This window comes from Sphaerodactylus townsendi, linkage group LG03, assembly GCF_021028975.2.
Source record: "Sphaerodactylus townsendi isolate TG3544 linkage group LG03, MPM_Stown_v2.3, whole genome shotgun sequence".
Taxonomy (NCBI): Eukaryota; Metazoa; Chordata; class Lepidosauria; order Squamata; family Sphaerodactylidae; genus Sphaerodactylus; species Sphaerodactylus townsendi.
The window spans coordinates 122,742,352-122,757,179 of record NC_059427.1 but is presented as its reverse complement, the minus strand read 5'-3'; the positions used below and the strand labels follow the sequence as shown (position 1 = coordinate 122,757,179).

Genomic DNA, 14,828 nt, shown 5'->3' with positions numbered 1-14,828 from the left:
CGCTGCTGATAGCCAAATGGAAAGCACAAGATTTTCCCAAAAGGTACACAACCAATGGAAAAAGATAAATCTAATTATTTGAACTGATATGAAGTTAAAATAAAAAGGACTCCCAGTAGAAAAGACTTTAGAAGGTTTTAAAAATTAGAAATACTCTTGATCTTTTTTCTCCCAGCTGGCAAAAAAAAAAAGACTGGAAAAGAAGATCGATACGTCACCAGCCAGAAAGAGGGAAGAAGGGAAGTAGGTGGTGTCTGTGTAAAGACTTGCTAAACCATAGTAAGCTGTAAAAGCAGTGTCATCTACTGGGTGAAAATGGCATCTACATGCAAGAGTTCAATCGTGGAAATTGCAGAATTGTCAAACAATTTGAAAATGATATCAATTTGCAGAGTCTTAAAGTAGAAGTGGACTCATTGAAGGACAGTATTAATAAGAATTTGCCAACAATGAATTCAGAACGTATGAAAGAAATTAAGGAAATAAAGACGGATTTTAACAAAATGTACAACTGGAGGAAAATATGGAGCAAACTAAGGAGGAAGTGAAAATCAACAAGAAAATAGAGGACTCCATTCAATCTGAACTTAAATTGCAGGACCAACTCATTCTTTGTTTATAATATTTCATTAAAAAAGGGTTGTAAGAGGACAAAGATCCATAAAAACTTTTGACTAAGAAGATTTCCTCAGCCTTAGCCAACTATATAAAGATAAATGAAGAAGACTTGGTGTCAAAGATTGAAAAAATCTACAGAGTCTCACTGAAAAGTCCAAAGTCAAAAGGATTATGCAGAGATATTGTCATCTATTTCTCCTCCAATAAAATGAAAGAGCAAATTTTGGAAGTACACAGGAAATCAACAATCAAGATAGAAGACACAGACAACACTGTAATGAGAGAGATACCTTTAAAAATTCTATGAAAAAGGAAAGAGTATGCTTTTTTGGAAACATTTTAAAGAAAAACCAGGTAAGATTTTCTTGGCTCAAGCGGGAAGGTGTTTACCTATAAGGGACAACAGCAGAGAATAACTTCTGTAAAGCTATTAAAAAGATCTTCAAGAAGATTTAAAAAGAGTTCTCTAAAAATGGGCAGTCAGCTTAAATACAGATTGCCTTTGAATAAGATGCTATGTTAAGTCCTCTAAAGTTTCAAACAGATGTTATTTTAAACATATCCAAAGTTGGGGTAGAAATGTAAAATATATGCAATGAGAAGAAAGATAATGGTAGAGGGTAAAATTAAAGCGTTGTAGAAATAACGTTAAATGTAATTTTAAATACTGAGAAAATAAGTTAGGAAGAGTGTGTGTTTTTTTGTAACATGTGGGTATCACTTAACTTCATGTTCTAAGGCTGAGATAAAGAAGATTTTATGTTGGGCATGAGATTTTTATTTTTGTAAACAAGACAAAAAGACTATGGATAATTTTGACAGCAGTGTTTGGGTGGAATGTCATACAGTTGTATGTAGGTATAAGTTCTTATGTTTGCTGTATTGTCTTTATTTCTATTTATTTTTTGGATGTAAATTATGGCAGATTGATCACCATTGTTCTTTTTCTTCCTTTGTTTCTTGTTAGATCTAAAAATGTAATTAAAAATAATACCAAAAAATCCACTCAGTGCCACAAGGGCCCAATCCTGATTGGGTATAGGCAATCTTGTTTCCTCCTCCATGTCTTTTCAAGTGCTGAAACTGTTGTATGAAGCTTGTTGTGCCTGGGCCCCTCCAAGTAAGCTGAGGATGTTTCAGAAAATCCCCATGATCAAATTGCTAAACACTTCAAGGACAAAAATCACTTATATTAGCTTTTAGGTCACAGAAATTCAGAATGTTCTTGTGTCATCCTTTAGACAGTTTTCTAGGGATTCCTTTTAGTTGTTACAAGTTGAAGATGGGAACAAAATAATTGGAACACTAAGGTGTACCACACAGACCTTTGCACCTCATGATTAATTAAATGAGCAATAAGGCTATCCTCATAGATACTATGTTTCACCACTGTGTCCCTAACAAGAAGTTTAGTTTCTACATCTTTTAAAGAACAGGCAGGTGTTAACCCTTTACTGAACAAACATCAACTCCAATAAGGGTTTTGGGAAGGTAGCAGTGATGTAGCTCCAGGTATTTCTGGAGGATACTTATTTTTATCTCTTGTATCTTTTGCTATGATCATTAACCAGAAACAGATATGGTTGCCCTGATGGATGATGATTTACTCCAGTTCTTTGTTGTTTTTCCTGGATCTCTCAGCAGCTTTCAATTCCACTAAGTATGGTAACCTTCTGAATAGTCTAGCAGAGATTAACCTTAACTAGTGCTATGATAAGTTCAATCAAAGGCGGGTTTCAGAAGGTGGTGCTTCAAGACTTCTGCTCAGCCTCATGGCCACTGACCTACAGAGTCCCACAAGATTCCATTTTTTCTCCTCTAAAACCACTAGGAGAGATCATATGTGGATTTGGAGCACAGTATCACCAGTATCTGGACAATACACAACTCTGGCCCAGGGGTCTGCAACCTGTGGCTATCCAAATGTTCATGGACTACAAATCCCATCAGCCCCTGCCAGCATGGCCAATTGGCCATGCTGGCAGGGGCTGATGGGATTTGTAGTCCATAAACATCTGGAGAACTGCAGGTTGCAGACCCCTGCTCTGGCCTTTCAGGCAACATTCACAGAAGTAGATTATCTTAATCGCTAACTGAAAACTGTAAGGAGCTGGACAAGGGTGGATAGCCCAAGTTAGACTGATTTTGTCAGATCTCAAAAGTTAAGCGGGGTCAACTATGGCTACTATTTGATTGGGAGACCTTCAAGGAATAGCAGGGTCATTTGATGGAGGCAGGCAAAGACAAACCACCTGAAAACATCTCTTGCTGTGAAAACCACCATAACCACCATGCTCACCATAAGCCAGCTGTGACATGATGGCAAAAAAGAAGAAGCTTAAAATGAAATCCAGATAAAGTGAAGATAATATGGATTGAGGATAAAAAATGATCCGGGAGAGGTGGTAAACTTGCACTGGAGAAAGCTGTATTCCCCAGAAAGAGCAAGGTCTCAGGAGTATTCCCCTGAAAGAGAAAGCTCTCTCTTGCATGCCTCACTCACCCTGGATGCCCAGGTGACAGAGGTAGCCAAGATCTCATATTTCCAACATAGGTTGATTCAGCAGCTGCAGCATTTTCTAAGAAAGGCCGACTTGGCTACAGTGAGAATTGGCTATCATTCAGTTTGGAGTACTGTGATGTGGTATTTGTTGGGCTACTTTTGAGTTGATTTGGAAGCTTTAGTATGTTCAGAGCGGTTACAGCAAACACATTATTATGACCTTGTGCCACTTTTATTAGCTGTCACGGTGTTTCCAGGCCCAATACAAAGTTCCTGGCTTTAACTTTTAAGAACTTAAATAGTTTGGGTCAAAGGTACTTGGCAGACCACCTCCACCATCTCATACCAGTTCATGCTCAAAGGAAGATTCGCTGCTGGAACCTCCTATTGGAGAAACCCTATTAATGGGAATCTGAAAGAGTGAATTTGGAAATCAGCCCTGACAGTATCTATCCCCAGTGCTTGTTGGTTCAGGGTCAGAGACTTACCTGCCCTGGCAGGTGGGGCCTTCAGGTGGCCTCCATGGTGCAGGAAGGCATCTGGACACTCCCTCATCAAGCAGCATGCTCAGGAACCACTGACTACTGCTGTGACTAGAACCAGCGACGGGTCTAACATCTCAGAGAATTAGAGATTTTTGTGATAGGTCAAAAGCCTCCACTGGGCATGGGTGATTTGCTGCTCACTTCATAAGAGGGCTGGATTGGTCTTTGAGGAACATTAGGCAAGTATTTCTAGCTACAGAAAATGGATGATTGGTTGCAGGAAGAGAACAGATGGGTCACCACAGTGGCTCCAGTGCTGAGTCTTCAGGAAAGGGCCATTGACCCCCCCAGACCCTATGCTTTTGACTCTTCTTTACAGATTTTAATATCGTAGGCCACTATTAGTATTTATTTCAGATTGTGTGTGTGTGTGTGTATGGGGGGAAGGAATAGATATTCAAGTGAACAAAAGCAAACATGTAGTCCTAAAAAGCAGATGTGGCGTAGTGGTTAAGAGCAGGTGCATTCTAATCTGGAGGAACCGGGTTTGATTCCCTGCTCTGCCGCTTGAGCTGTGGAGGCTTATCTGGGAAATTCAGATTAGCCTGTACACTCCCACACATGCCAGCTGGGTGACTTTGGGCTAGTCACAGTTCTTCTGAGCTCTCTCAGCCCCACCTACCTCACAGGGTGTTTGTTGTGAGGGGGGAAGGGCAAGGAGATTGTAAGCCCCTTTGAGTCTCCTACAGGAGCGAAAGTGGGGATATAAATCCAAACTCTTCTCTTCTTCTCTTCTAAATCAGGTGAAAGTAATGTTCCTGTAGCTTTGGCATGAGAGAAACACAGAATGAAGGAAATGTGAAGGCCATTTAGTTCAAGGTGTGTCTGTCTACATATTTTCTCCCCCCCCCTTTTTTTTTTACAAAAACCACACCTGCAATTTGCCCAAATCTTGCTGCAGTTTATTCTCTCTTATACATACAACAATGGACTGTAGAAAAAAGGAATGAATGATTCCAGGAAAGGAACAGTTTTCAGAATAATCCAAAGGTCAGACAGGAATCAGCTATTGTGTGTAAAGAGCTATCAAGCCACAGATGACTTATAGCAACCCAGTAAGGTTTTCAAGGTAAGAGACGTTCAGAGGTGATTTGCCATTGTCTTCCTCTGCATTGTGACCCTTATATTCCTTGGCTGTCACCCATCTGAGTACTAGTCAGGACTGACCCTGCTTAACTTCTAAAATCTGACGAGATGAGCTATTGCACAAACACACACACAGACAAAAGCAAAACTTCCCTCTCTGGATATTAGCCTGTTCAAGCGGATTTTTTTTACCACACCTTGAACAAGTTTTGTTCAACATATTCAGATAAATCTTATGGCTGAGCCTTACCATTTAGAGTACAATTGACTGAGATGTTATCCTTTCCTTACCCATGGAAAGCTGGCATGGCATAGTGAAAAATTTACAGTTCTGGAGGGCATGGTTCTGTGGAATACGGTTCTGCTGAAAATGTAGGTCAGCTTCAAGCCAGCAAAATCCATCTAAGATGTTCTCAATAAAACGTTTCTGTGGCCAAGCAGTGGAAGTTTACCAGTCGAATATTTGATCTTGAACATAAGCCCACCAATCGAATATTTGATCTTGAACAGCAGAATGTAGTTCTCCTGAAAACATTACAGTACATATTTGATGCAAAAAAATTCCTTTATTTATGCCTTAGTACTATGGGTTGTCCCGCTGAAGTCTAACTGTGCAATCCACAGAGTGGTGCGGAGAGAAAGGGTTGTGGAGCTGGTGTGACCCCGATGCTGGTGTTGTTGCCAGTCCATGCAGCTTTAGTGGCACTTACACTGCTGCGGGGCCATTTATGTTCACGGCAGGAAGCTGCACAGCAATGCATCACCCAGGCACTACCACAGCAGCTGCACCAGTGGTCCTCTGCCTCAGGAGCCCATGCCAGCCCTGATGGAGACATTCTCAGGGGCAGAGCTGACTTTAGTCAGGCCTTCCAGTCTGGAACACCAGCCCCTTTTGCTGGGGACAATTATAGCCCATTGGCCTGGATAGCACCTTCTCAGATCACCAGGTAAGTTTAGTTTTTGTTTTTCCCCTGCCACGCCACTGGGAACCTCTGGATGCTGTGCAACTACACTTTCCCCCTCCACCACCACCTACCCTCACTCTTTAGACTGGGTTGAAAATCTAGAAGAAAATGGTACTATTGTAAAATACTAATGCATTCGGTTCCTCTGAACTCATAAATGGGTTCACATTCTCATAAAATGTTCTAGATATGGGTTAGGTCTTAAAAAATATCAACTGTACTTTTCACGTTAGGGGGTAAATAGCAAGAGATTAGTCAGCCCAACTACACTGTTTCTTGACCAGGAAATGTTTGAAATATGTTTCCCTTTAACTATTAAGAAACACAATTTTTAAAAAACCCTTCTATCTTGTTTCCCAAGAAGAACATGCTACTGACTTGCAACCAACTATGGAGACTCCATCCATGGGACATTCCAGTTAAAAGACAAGAGAGGCAATTTGCCATGAAGCAACCCCAGTCTTTGTATTGTCAAAGGCTTTCATGGCTGGAATCAACTTGCTATTGTGGATTTTCTGGGCTCCGTGGCCTGGCCCCTATAGTTTTTTCTCCTAAAGTTTCGCTCACATCTACAGCTAGCATCTTCAGAGGTACGTCATATGCCATGGAGAGAAACACATCTCGCTATGAAATACCTCTGAAGATGCCAGCCATAGATGGGGGGAGAAATGTTAGAAACAAAAAGTACCAGACTATGACCACACAGCCGGGAAAACCAACAGCACCCAACCCCGGTCTTCCTTGAAAGTCTCCCATCCAAGTACTAGCTGTGGCCTATCCTGCTTAGCTTCCAAATTCTAATGAGTTTGGGCAAAACTGGGCTAACTAGATTTCCCAAAGTAAGGAGTAAATATCTCAATTAATACTCATTCAAATTTACATACTCAAAAAACAAATGATCTTGATCACCGTAGCTCATGACACATTTCCAAGAATGCCCTTGGCACCAACTGTCCAGCCCCACTGATATTAATACTAATGAAACAGGTCTTTTTTGGCAGGCGTTGCAATGTACTGAGCTGCTTGCAGACATGGATAGGGAGGTTTTCTCCACTGTCTGCAAAAGAGGCAGGAACTGTGGCACAAAAAGGATTTCTGAGAGTTGTGATGAAGACTCCTGCCACTGCTGTCCCTGCAGTTCTTTACCAATTCCTGCAAAGATGAAGTTCGAACAGCTTGGACTTTCTGTACCCTCTTTTTGGGGGCTTCTTTAAAGGTGATATTTATATTTCAAACTGCTTTTTGAAAGTTAGGCTGCTTTGAATGCCAATACTGACACAGAGGTGAGGGCATAACAGTGTAATTATCAGCAGAGGTACATTCATTGATTCCAATGGAATTAGAAGGTAATAGTGCTTAAGGTTGCTCAGTAAATATTTCACATAACTAAAAATGATCTCTTTTTTATCATTTTTAAAATGTTTTAAAACATTTTTTAAAAATGTTTTTTAAACATGAATAGGCTTTATATTACGGCAAAATAATAATCAGATGCATGTAGTTGGTTTCTTTGTGCAAATCACCAGTCACACAGTACCTTTTGCCTCACTGACCAGTTTAAACCAGCCCTCTAACATCTCCCAGACATTTTCACTTCCAGGATAATCAGAATAAATCAATCCACACAATATCTTAATCCCCACCTTTAACTTCTTGGTCTGAAAGCACTTCACACTCCACCCTATCCTCTTACATTTCCCAAATCCAGGGGAGGGGACATACCTTAATAGCACAGCACTGCTTCTCATGACCATTGTCCTAGCATCTCTAATCAGAAGACACAGCAGAGCCAAGAAAGGTCTTCCTTGAAGCATCTGGCTGGCCAGAAAGAGGATGTCAGACTAGGACAAGGGTCTGCTACGGCTCTCCAGATGTTCATGGACTACAATTCCCATCAGCCCTGCCACTTAGCCATGCTGGCAGGGGCTGATGGAAATTGTAGTCCATGAACATCTGGAGAGCTGTAGGTTGCAGACCCCTGGACTAGGATGACTCTTGGTTTGATCTCACAGGTCTCTTCTCATGCTCGTGTTACAGAAATCCAGGGAACTGTGTCATCCACCCCTGAAGCCTGAACAGACATTGCAAGTTTTGGAAATGGGCACACTGGTGTCATATTTTGCCCCCAACTCTTATCTAAGGCATCAAAAAAACCCACTACCAAGCACTGGGAAACCCAAGCCTTTATGGACTCCTCCCTAACATCATCTTCAGACCTCTGACTCAATAACTTCCTAACATTGTTCTCCTGTTCAGATGCACTGAGATGGCAATTTTATGCACACCTACTTGGCAGGAAGGTCTGCTGAACTTAGCGGCAGTTTTATCGGAGTAAACATGTACAGGATCGACTTTCACAGACCTTTTCCAAGCTTCACGCTCCACTTCCTATGTCAAGCACCCCCTTGCCAAGTCCTTTTTTGAAAAATATAATATCTTCCCACATCCAGGCCCTGACACGCACCCGCGAGTTACCACGCCTAAAACAATCAGCAGCACCGAACTACTACCTAGCCCTCCGGACTTTACCGCACCATCGCCTTATAGTAAATCCTTGCAAATGCCCAATGCACCATCACCCTCACTTCGTGGCCAGGCAGGCGCCCAGCCTCGTAATGCACCTACCGTCCCCAACGGCGGATGCATGCACCCCACCCCATTTCCCAACCACTACTCAGACTGCCCCACCGAACCCAAAGCCAGACCTCCCCCCACGCCGCCCCTGGTAGAAGACTGGCACTCTTTGCTTCTTGAGAGCACCATCACATATACACACGTCTGCCCCAGACTGACCCGATGCGCTGCTAGCGGTACCCCCAGCCCCAAACCTTGCTTGCAAATGCTCCCGCCCGCCCTCGACCCCAAGGCGCCCACTCCCCTCCGATGGCTGTCTCCCCTCCAGGCTGCGCCCCGTCTCCTTGCCCTCTTGCGTGACCGCTGCAAGCTCCCGTTTTTGCCCTGCCCTTACCTCCCCCTGGTCGTCCTCCTCCAAGCTGCTGAAGCTCCACACCACCAGGCCCTGGATGAGCAGGATGGCCAGCGCCGTGGCGATCGCCAGCTTGTACCGGCGGACCAGCTTCTGCACCCGGACACTCGCCACCATCTTCATTCCAGGCGGCCGCGCTGGGAGGGAGGGAGCGAGCGAAAGAAAGAGGGCGGCAGAGTTGAGAACCCTGCAGACCGCGGGCACGCGCACGCTCGGCGCGGCCAGGTCCCGAGCACGCGCACGCGGGGGAGGGGGGGCGGAAGAAAGGGGGAGAGGCGCTTGCCATCTCGGTTGTAAACAGGGCTCACCAAGTGGGCAAGTGGGTTGTGTTGCGTGTATATATAGAGAAGAGACAGGTTCTCAGTGGCTTTTTATATACGAGTTTACTAACTATAAAGGGAGGGTTACATGGAGATAAAATAAGACATTCTTTCCTGTTCCACATCTACATTACTGTATGTTTGGTTAGATGTTGCTACCTATCTGCTGTCTCATATGATGTCGTCTACCTTCTCCTCTCTGGTGTTGTGTCTGCTCAAACAGAGTTAACTTTATAGCTTCAAATGTTACGTGCTCACTAATATCTAAGGCGCAATGGCTATCTGACTGATCAATAGCTAATCAATAGATCAGGTCATAAACAGTGACTTCAGTCAGCAACTTGTTTACAGGTAACCCCTTTATAACTGAGTTGTGGTAGACACTTGCAAAATCCCAACAGTTAGCAAAGGGCATCGAGCCATCACACCCCGCCCCCTCCCAGGTCTTGAAGGAGGCTTCTGAACTCTTGGGGATAGGGGAGAAAAACCAGGTGTTAATTTAACACGATATCAGCCGAATTCAATGTGGAGGAGTAATGCTTGACTGCAAAATTGATTTTAGCAGACAGGGACGGAGGGACTCCCCTTTAAGCAGGATATTCAGTTCTGATGCTTTCTCAAAATCTACCTCACAAGTCTCAAGATAGCATGAATAAAAAGGGATACCCACCATGCTCTTAAATTTTGGGAGGAAAGGTGGGGTAAAAACACGATCAGCCACTTTATGCAGCTTGTCTGTACCCCTTTTTGATGCAGAAACCCCCCCCTGTGGTTTCCCCCCCTCAAAATGTGAATTGGGGTTGACTTCTTGATATGTATGTATTGGGAATGGGGAGAAATGACTGGCACAGCCATTCTGAAGTTACACTTACATATGATGCTGAACATATGAAAATGGTGTATTGTTTATGGAAAAATTGTCAGTGGGAGTGCATTTTGTGATTGATCTGATGGTCTCGTCTAATCATTTGGAGATATCCTGGGCCACATCTCAGCAACAATGTGGTTCTCCATTTTCTTTTTTTCATATTGAGTTCTTCCTGATGTTCAAAGTAGTCCATAAGTGGTGAAATGTGTCATGCAGTAATGTGAGTTACTGGAATCTCGGTGGAGCTCAGCCATAAGGTTAGCAAACTACAGGATCATCATGTGTCGCTTTGTGGTTAGGATTTGAGAAGAGATGTAAAAATAATTCCTTTAGGACCTTGGATAAGAGAGGACCTTGGATAAGCTCAGGTAATTTATGTAAGGGACACCATGTGTGAGGGACCTGACATGGTTACTTCCCACACCGATGATGCCTGGCTGCTCTGAAGGTGGCATTGTTGATGTGGGAAGTATCGTGTCATATGCTCCCATTATATATATTAGCTGAGCAGCAGGAAAAGGAACTATTCAGGTGTAGTTTTAAAATAGCTGCTTTTTAAATAGCTGCTACAAGATCCTATGTTAGAAATAAATATAAATCCAGAAGAATGTAAGCATGTTTGCATGAGGGAATCCTGTCAGTCTAGTCTTCAGATGGAATCACCTTCTAAAGAAGCATGTCAATTGAGAGCTCAGTTATATAAAGGAGGACCAGAGCTTCAGGATCAAGTAGTCAAAAAGACAAGAATTAGAAAATAATGAGCTTGTCCAGGGATGGGCTGCCTCACTTGGCAGCCTGTTCCATCACCCTCCTTGTCACAAATACCCACACAGGGACCCTGGAGCACCCCACAACGAACAGCCCCACCCCTGGACATACCACAAGGAGCAGGGACCTCCAGGAAGCCAGCAGGTGAGCCTGAGCAGCAAGACCAAGCCTCAGCAGTTTCAAGAAACAAGGCGGAGGCAATACAGACCTAGCCAAGTTGCAATCAGCAGTCCTCAGCAGCCTTCAAGAGTGGGGCGGGGCCAGCACAGCTCTAGCCAGGCTGCAACCAAGGACGAGGGCCAGGAAAGCTGAAGGGCCAATCTCAGGCTGGTAGGGCAAGACAGGTCACTAGAAGGTTGGAGCAAGGAACTCCCAGGAGGGAGGGAACCTCCTGAGAGGGATAAAATGGAAGCAGGGCAAGAGTGTGAGTGTTAGTGTGGTACAGGGGCTTAAGCTTGCTGTTAACTACCTGATGCAAGTAAAGAGCTTATGAACTGGAGCTGGAGTTGGCTGATGCTGAGCTGCTGCAAGGCCAAGGGGGCCTTTCTGGCAGGGGTGACCAGCAGGGAGGTGCTCACAGATGTTATAGATTCCTTGCTCATAACAACTAGCCAATTACAGGGTAATCTTTTATTTTTAATTTTTGCTCTACCTCTCTTGCTGCAGATGAGTATTGATATTAACCTTGGGCTTTTGGCATTAATTGTATCAAAGGCAGAATTCTCTGTGGCAAGACTGAAGGAATTACCCATGTGAAACTGAATGCCTTTTCAGTCACTGCATGTGTAACATAAGCATCCCAACCATTTGTAGCCTTGGTGGCCCTTGTGCTGCCACACTATTAACATGGTACACGTAGTAGTGCAGAATATGCAAAATGATGCTGAACAGTTGTGGAGGTGCTTGTGTGTAACTTCTGCCCCACCAAACCCCATGCATAAATCTGGTTTTATCTTGGGGAAAGGAGAGTGATACCTGAAAGCCTCTTGGAAATTCTCTTGCTCCATTATTTATGAGGATAAATTAAAAATATGTTTGTTAGTACCTGACATAGGCTAAGCTGGATTCCTTATTTAAATGAGGTAGTATTACTAGCTGAAATTCCTTATGGAAATGACATGACTGCTGTGTCTAGGCAGGATTATCACATGTTGCAGGAAGGATAACTAGTGCATGTTTTCCAGAGGTGGTAAACATTGGTTTTGGATTTATCACTTCAAACTGCATATGGGGGTTAACATGACTCTGTGTGCCCCCCCCCCCCACACCCCTGTACATAGAAGACAGGAAGAATTGTTCTAGCCTAATCCTCTCCCTGATATTTAGTTTTCTACATGGGATATGTGTATCAAGGGAGCTTCTTCAACAATTCAAACACCCATCTGCAATGGTACCTTGGAGACACAAGGTTGACATCTCAGTGAGAACCAGACCATAGATTTTTGGATAGGCTTTATTCAGGGCTGACATACTAGGAAATTTTTGTGACTTGGGCAGTAAACTCTGTATCTTAAACTTGTTGAACAAAATGGCAGATATTGGAGTGTTCTATAAATATGCAAGTTGTGAAGCTATTACAAATGACACATTGTGAATTGAGAAGTCAAAAATTAATGAATTACACATTATGAATTAATGAACTGTGAATTATGAATTATCAAAATTATTCAGTGTTCAGTCACAGTTCATTGAGGTTTTCAGAGGGCACGATTTGGAGTCCTCCAAGCAGCTCTCAAAGGAAATGAATTCTCAGATCTGACCGACAGATTTGAAATGCTCTGTTAATTTCAATGGTTTTATGGTAATTCATTCTATTATCCTGGGCTGGCTATTGTTTTGGTTATGTTTGCTGAGACTCTGTACCTTGATCAAGATTTTCAAATTAAAGATTAATGTACCAGAGTGAGAAGAAATGCAGATATGGTTAGATAGCGAGGCATATAATGTAATGAGCTCCATATAAACTAAACCAGAGTACATAAAGTTGATGTCACGTAGTGACTAGATGTAGGAACCCAGGACTGATGACATTGTTGGTGCTACACAAGTGCCACAAGTCAGTATCCTGTGCTCACTCAACAAAGAAGAAATCTGCAGAAGAGACACCTCTCAAAAAAGCAGAGAACATAAGAATTGCCCTGGAGTCTATAGCAATCCCACTGCAATCCAGCAATCATGGAGCAGTATGCCAGTTATACCTCCATTACAGTCAGCCAGCATACACTGAAGTGGACATGTCCCCACCCCCTACAAAAACTCACTGCTGCCCACATGGACAATATAAATGACAAGGGGGGGGGGGGACAAAGGAAAGCATCCACTGGAAGGGATAGGCATGGTTTGATGGGGGAAGGAGCTTTTGTGTAACCAGGGAGATCTGCAGATGCAAGTCCTTCAAGTCCTTTCCTGCCACCATGTTCCTTTTTGCCAGATGCATGTACAAGGAAGAATACATAGCCACAGTACTGTGGAACCCCAGTAAAGGAACCCCAGTAAAACAGCCAAGACCTGGGAGGGGGTTGGAACACTAGCACCAATTTTTTTGCCTGGCAAAGAATATGCAGCAGCAAACACACATCCTAATCCAACACCCTAGTCACAACTCCACCCTGGCTGTCACCACACTGCAATGCTGCAATGCTGACACAAAGGCAAAAACTACTCTGTATTGTTTCCAATGGAGAAAAAATTGTGTTCCATAAAATTGGACCCCCGACCCAGTCTTCACCAAACTTAGGGATTCTTATTACTGTGCATATTTGTTGTCTCCAACTGCCCCCCCCCAAAAAAAACAACCCCTTGCAAAGATTTCCCAATAGTTTCCTACGGCAAGAAAAATGCTGTCTGTAACTCTCAGCTCCGGTATAGCTCAATGTTATGTTAATGAGATATTTTTGCAGTACTGTAGCGGGGGGGCTGTTTTTCAAGATAGAAAAACCAAATTTGCAGCATAGCTGCTGGTGATTCTCCTTACATAAACCCTTGACTTCGGTGAAGATTGAGTCAGGGGGTCTAACCTTGTGGGGTCCCATTTTTTCTCCATTTGAAAAAATGGAGAATGGATGGGGCACTCTCTTTGGGGGCTCATAAAATTAAAACTTGGGGTGAAGAAGAAGAAGAAGAAGAAGAAGAAGAAGAAGAAGAAGAAGAAGAAGAAGAAGAAGAAGAAGAAGAAGAAAAAGGAGAGGAGGAGGAGGAGGAGTTGAGTTTATATTCCCCCCTTTCACTCCTGTAAGGCGACTCAAAGGGGTTCACAATCTCCTTTTCCTTCCCCCCACACAACAAACACCCTGTGAGGTAGGTGTGGCTGAGAGTGCTCAGAAGAACTGTGACTAGCCCAAGGTCACCCCGCTGGTGTCTCTTGAAGCTATACTGCAAATTTGATGACTCTACCTCAAAACACAGCCTGCCCAGTGACTCACAAAGATTCCCCGGCCTAGGGTAAAATGGACCTGACCACCCTCCCACCCCCCGAAAAAAAAACAACCCTGGGAAAATCGGCTTTTTCTGATTTGTCTTTTTGGTTGCTTTGAAATGGTGTCTGTGATGGAGAGATTCTATTGCTGAAGCAAGGAAATCACACAAGGATGGTAAAGGGCTTTGATCCCAGGAAATGCCATTCAAATTTGACCAGTAGAAGTCAAAAGCTTAGATTTACCTCATGGCAGGGTGGAGTTTTCCTGGGAAGGTAAAAACAAAGGATTGAAGATTCCACCTGAGGGGTTTGACTAGGAAGCATCTCTCTACCAGGGGCTCCTGGAAGAGAGGACAATGACATTTTTAAAGGAACTTATTTTGCTAAGAGAACTGTACTAAGATTTTGTTATTTTAACTTGAAATAAAAGCTTATGAAACTTAGCAGGCTGGAGTGCTGGATGGGAAAAGAATCCACAAACGATTGCCGGATTGCAACCCCCAATCCAAGGGCAAGATCGTGACAGTGTCTTTGTTCTGTTTGGCATATCCAAATGCATACTCCTAGTCTAGCATAATAATTAAAAAACGTAGGGCTCTGCTATATTTTTGGATTATAGATTTGTCTTTATATTCATCTATACTATGTATCCATAAGTTCTATACATAAAGATTCACATTTTTTATGGTACTATAACCCAAACAGAAAATTCTCAGGAGGTTTAAGGAACAAACATTTCTAGGTTTTCAGGTTT

At 43.2% G+C, this 14,828-nt stretch overlaps 1 protein-coding gene across 4 annotated transcripts in view; it reads right to left on the bottom strand.

Moving 5' to 3' along the window:
* The window catches only part of XYLT2 (xylosyltransferase 2), a 62,834-nt gene extending 53,933 nt beyond the window's left edge, over positions 1 to 8,901 (bottom strand). For all 4 annotated transcript variants that reach the window (XM_048490715.1, XM_048490718.1, XM_048490717.1 and 1 more), the window contains exon 1: positions 8,686 to 8,901. In XM_048490715.1, the coding sequence (XP_048346672.1) occupies positions 8,686 to 8,826 (141 nt within the window). In that variant the 5' untranslated portion in view covers positions 8,827 to 8,901. The remainder of the gene's footprint in view (positions 1 to 8,685) is intronic.
* Positions 8,902 to 14,828: the final 5,927 nt, after the last annotated feature.